Source organism: Psammomys obesus, unplaced genomic scaffold (assembly GCF_907164565.1).
Source record: "Psammomys obesus unplaced genomic scaffold, mPsaObe1.curated_primary_1811, whole genome shotgun sequence".
NCBI lineage: Eukaryota > Metazoa > Chordata > Mammalia > Rodentia > Muridae > Psammomys > Psammomys obesus.
Genome location: NW_026596039.1, coordinates 2,042,145 through 2,047,866, shown reverse-complemented (window position 1 = coordinate 2,047,866; position 5,722 = coordinate 2,042,145). Strand labels below are relative to the sequence as shown.

Here is a 5,722-nt window from a genome sequence, read left to right as displayed (position 1 = left end):
GGAAGTTATTTAGGTAATATATACTCCTTAGTGCCCTGCTCTCACTCACTTCCTATAGTTTTATTAATGCAAACTAGTATTTTCTTTTCTGTGATTCTTTTGGAAAAATATTTGTTTCACTAATATATGCTGGTATACGTACAAAGTGAAGTACATGCTATTTTTTAAAGTGAAGTTTTGGGGGAAGAAGATCTGACTATCATCATTATTAACTGAATGTGTCTTCACACAAACAGGCTCATCCACAATTTTCTGGGTTATTGGAAATTCTAATATTATAGTCTCAAAGTCAAAAACATTGAAATGGTTTTCCATTGTGACCCTTCTCTTGCAATCAAAGACATGAGCATATACAGTCTCTTCAGGATATAACCAGAATTCTCTCCTTTCACTGCCTTTGAATTTTCTTCTCCCTCTTCACTTTCATGTTCTTGTTCCCCAGTCTTCAGGTTTGTGTATTTGTCATTTAAAATATTGTTGTAGGCCATTGAGATGGTTTAGAGAGTCAGGAAGCCACATGGGAGAAGAGAGCCAATTCTCTCACCTTGTCTTCTGATACTCCTCTCGTGACACCTCTCCTCCACAGATCAATCAATGTAGTTTTTAAAATTTGTAAAATAGACCTAGATTTTTCACAGTTCTCTCAGTTTTTATTTGTCTTATTTATTTTTTGTAGCAGTATTTGGTGAGCGTGCGCGTGCGCACACACACACACACACACACACACACACTCATGTATACATATACATTTATAAGAACATAGGCTAGAAAGACCAGGAAGAGTGAAAAAAACCAAGTTGGTAGTAGACACACTAAAACTGGGAAGCGGGGTTCACCAAAAATGAAACACACATTTTATTTTGAGGTGTCACTTCAACTTGAAATAGTTATTCTTCCCAACAATACAGTTTAAAAGACAAAAATGAATGTTTAAATTTTTAGCTTAAAGATGTTTTTTTTCTACACAGACTGAGAGAGTAGCCCCCTATTCATAGCCTTTTTAATGGCTTCTTTGACGTCTTTGTTCCTAAGACTATATATAAGGGGATTAAGCATGGGAATCACTGTGGTGTAAAAGACAGAAGCCACTTTCTCCTGGGTTGTGTCACCTGTAGATGGTTTCAAATACATGAAGATGATGGAGCCATAGAAGACTCCAACAGCTGCAAGGTGGGAACTGCAGGTACTGAAGGCCTTGGACCTACCTTCAGCTGAGCGTATTCGCAGGATGCTGGCAAGGATGAAGGCATAAGAAATGAAAATGGCAAACACACTTGCAAAAACATTAAATCCAACCAGCACCATCACCCAAAACTCCTTGGTGGAGTCTCTAGAGCAAGCTATGTTCAGAAGAGGGAGGATGTCACAGAAGTAATGGTGAATGACATTAGTTCCACAGAAGGAACGGCTGGATATGTAGCTGGTATGAACTGTGGCCCCAAAGGCCCCCATTGCATACACAGCAATGGAGAGTAGCACACAGATTCTGTGGGACATGGTGACGTTGTAGCGCAAGGGGTTGCAAATGGCCATGTAACGATCATATGCCATGGCTGTCAGCATGTAGGAGTCATCAATACCAAAGAAAGAGAACAGAAACAGCTGGGCCATGCATTCAGGAAAGGACGTGAAATTCTTCTCTGATACAAAGTTCACCAACATCTTGGGGATTATAACAGAGGAGTAGCAGAGATCTATGAAGGACAAATTACTGAGGAAATAATACATGGCTGTGTGAAGAGGAGAGCTAATCCTGATTAAGAAGATTAAACCCAAGTTTCCTGCCATACAGAACACATAGATCAATAGAAACAGGAAGAAGAGTGGGATTTGGAGCCTTGGCTGGTCTGTTAGCCCCTCAAGGACAAATAATGCTGCTGCAGAGTGATTTCCTGGGCTCATTCTTCTCCCAGCTAGATGAGATGAGTGGTTCAAAGGAGAGAGACAACCATTATCAATATTTGCAATTTGACAAATGAAATATATTTTCAGTAGCGTCAAAGTTTTGAATGTAAATAGTACTGTTTTGAGTGTCGTCTATCATCGAGATTACACTTCATTTGGCTTCGTTTTTATTACAAGCGTTGAGGAGTGAAAGTCATCTGGTTTCTGTTTTATTTCCTCTTGTGACATTTAAGCGTGAGCCTCATGCTGTCTCTACAAACAAAGCTCTAGCTTTTCCTGAAAAAGATGAATAACTCTGTTATTCAAGCACCCTGTAAAAGAGCCTGCCTGGAGATGTTCTTCCAGCTGGAGGGTTCTGTCTGCACCAGCTCTCATCTCTGATGACTCAGTCACTGAACTTTCCTTATTGATGACCCCTGAGTTTCCTTCTACTTAGCTCACTCAGCCCCTGACACTAATCGCAAGGGCTTTGCTTTCTTCTAAGCTTTTCTTCTTCCCTCTGCATTTCTGGTTGTGAATTTGATTTTTTTTTTCTGCTACTTCTGACTCATAGAGATGTGAGAAGAATAAAGCCCCTTTGAGCTCCCTGTGAGCAGGGAGCTGTTTTCCTGTGCTGAAGAGAAGTGGGAAAAAGAAAAGAAAACACAATGGTTCCCGCATGGAAGGCATAGTGCTGAGGGCACACTTACAATGTGACAGAGGCTGCAGAGAGCACTGTGTACCTCACAGATGAGAAACTAGAGAATGTTGGTTTTGCTTGAAGGTAACATTATCCCCCCCCCCCCACTCTACATGTATTTATATAAATTTCCCCAAATCTCCTAGTGAATGAATGTTAAGTCTAGGTCTTATGTCTGTGCCTGTTGTATTTAAAAAAAAATAATAAAAAATACCTACCCTACAACAGTTTCCCTCTGAGACTGAGCACAGAATGTATGGTAACTTCTGTATTATGCTCATTCTTAATTCTCAATAGTTTCCTCTAACACTGTTTTTCTTGTGATCTATGACAGCATTAATGCCAGCCTATTGAACACTTTTCCTAAATAATAACAAAATTTTGGCCTCTTATTTGTTTAAATAAGATTGCATTGACCCTTACATCGCCTTAAGGTAGAAAACATGGTAGTAGAAAAGACATGTGGACACATTTACATACGGAAGTTAACCTGTGGCAAAAAAAGTACTCCATGCCCTGCAATAAGAACTTGTTATAGAATAATGGTGACCTGGACACGAAAACCTGAAGTGAGATTTGTTTTCTCCTACGTCCAATGTCCATTGCACTTGAGGAGCCTACCACAGAAGGCCTCTGAAAGACTCTACCCAGCAGTGTATCAAAGCAGATACTAAGACTCATAAACAAACCTTCGGCAGAGTACAGGGAATCATGAAAGAAGGGGGAGTTAGTATGACATGGAGAGGACAGGAGCTCCACAAGGATGAAATATATCTGGGCACTGGGGTCTTTTCTGAGACTGACACTCCACCAAGGACCATGTACGGATAAAACCTAGAACCTCTGCTCAGATGTAGCCCATGGTAGCTCAGTATCCAAATGGGTTCCCTAGTAAGGGGAACAGGGACTATTTCTGACATGAACTCAATGTCAGGCTCTTTGACCTCCCCACCCCCCCAAGGGAAGAGCCACTCTGCTAGGCCACAGAGGAGGACTTTGCAGCCAGTCCTGAAGATATCTGATAAACCAGGGTCAGATGAAAAGAGAGGAGGTCCTCCCCTATCAGTGGACTTGGAAAGGGGCAGAGAGGAGATGAGGGAGGGAATAAGGGAGCGGGATACAGCTGGGATACAGAGTTAATAAAATGTAACTAATAATAAAAATAAAAAAAATTAAAAAAAGAAGTGAGATTTGGCTCTGAGTCTCAGCATCTGCTTTGATTCCCTGTCGGATGAATCCTTTCAAAGCCCCTCTATAGTAGACTCCCATCGTGTTTCCTCTCTTCCACAGCTTCTGGTGTCTATCTTGTTTGCCATTCTGAATGAGCTTTCAACATCCTCCCTAGGGTCCTTTTTAGTGTTTAATTTCTTTAGGACTGTAGATGGCTGCCCTATATTATATGGCTAATATCTGCTTTTTAGTGAGTGTATACCAGGCCAGTCTTTCTGTTTCTCAGGACAATCTCTTTTAATTCCATCCATTTGCCTGAAACCACAAGGAGACCAACAAAACTAAAAGATTTGAGCCCAGGCGGTTCTGCAGAGACTGATGCACCAATGGAGGATCATGCATGGAGAGGACCTAGAATCCCTGCTCAGATGTAGCCGATTGGCAGCTCAGTCTCCACGTAGATCTCTGATAGGGGATCACGGGCTGCCTTTATCATGAACTCAGTTGACTGCTCTCTGATCACTCACCCCTGATGATGCAGACTTGCCAGGCTACAGAGGAAGAGGATCCAGGCAGTCCTGATGAGACTTAACAAGCTATGTGCAGATGGCAATAGTGGAGAACTCCCACTTTCAGTGGACTAAGGGAAGGGAATGAGGGGAAGAAGGAAGGAGTGTGGGACTGGGGGAGTTCAGGGAGGGGGTTTCAAGTGGGATGTATAATGAATAAATTGTGAAGAAAAAAATTTAAAAAAGAAGTGAGGTTTGAATAGAGCTCTAAATGAAGTGAAGGAGGCAATCACAGGAGTATCTTGATAAAGTTTGCTTTAGAGAGCACATCAAATTCAAATGTTCTCTAAAGTAATTCTTGGCACATTTGAGGAGCTTCATGAGACCATTGTAGCTGGCACAGAGAGAACAAATGAAAGAGTGACAATAATGGGTCTGGGCACCAGAACCTGGACCTGGTAAAACAAAAGCAAGCAAATAAAAGCCCTAAATCTTATTCTAGTGATTTGCCGCTGTGGGGAGTTTGCAGCATTAGGGCGTTTCATTTCCTGCATCCACACAAGGATCTCTTAGGCTCTGCTTATTCTGTCAAGAATAGTCACTGAGAGGTTACAGAGAAGTGTGTCCAGGAACTCACATAGAGGTGTTGTCATATTAAGAGATATGGCTTGGGTATACTATTAATGTAGAAACAGTAAACTAAAAAAAAATATGATATGAAAGATCTATAGCTTGTGAGTTCTTGAGAAGTCCAACAGGAGGTTAGAAGGTTTTATATATATATATATATTGCACATACTCAGTTTGAGGCCATTTACTGGACTGAATAGATATGTTGAGTAAGAAAATATATGAGTTTAGAGCTCAAGGAAGACATCTGCCTGGGATCTGGCTTTCTGAGTCATCAGAACAAATTTGGTATTTAGAGCCTGGGTGGAGACTTTAGAACAGTGTCAGGTAGATGCTAGACTATCAATAAAGCTTTGGCAGTGCTCTTCACGGTCATTACCAGGACTCCTGCTGGACAGTAAGGATGCTCCACACCTCTTCTCTTCTATTTATTTTACAAATCTACCCTCTTTAACTACTTCCCATTGCTGTTGTCTAGAGTTAACAGTCTGAGCGTTTGTTGTAGAGAGCTGGAAGCTTCTAGATATAATATGTGTCATAGCAGAGGCGATATCCTGTGCTGACTTCTTCTCTGTCCTCTCTTCCTTCAGAGTCTGTCTACGTATTGACTTCCACACACATCCCAACTCTTCTCAGGAGAGTCAAGTAACAGAACCAGCAACACACAAAACATCTTTTCTTTCTGTTCTTTGCCTTTGCTCCCACTGACTTTCTCATTCTGGCATTTCTTTACCAGTTTTTAATGGTGAGCTTGCTTGAATAGCACATCCCAAACTTAACTCTTCTGTAAGTATTAAAAACATACTGTGCCACTGGTATGCATCATTTA

The 5,722-nt window shown here is 41.2% G+C and overlaps 1 protein-coding gene across 1 annotated transcript; it reads right to left on the bottom strand.

Annotated features, from left to right (window-relative positions):
• Positions 1–960: 960 nt before the first annotated feature.
• Positions 961–1,902, bottom strand: LOC129687558 (olfactory receptor 8D2-like). Its single transcript, XM_055622017.1, has one exon. The coding sequence runs from the start codon at positions 1,900–1,902 to the stop codon at positions 961–963; it is 942 nt and encodes a 313-aa protein (XP_055477992.1).
• Positions 1,903–5,722: the final 3,820 nt, after the last annotated feature.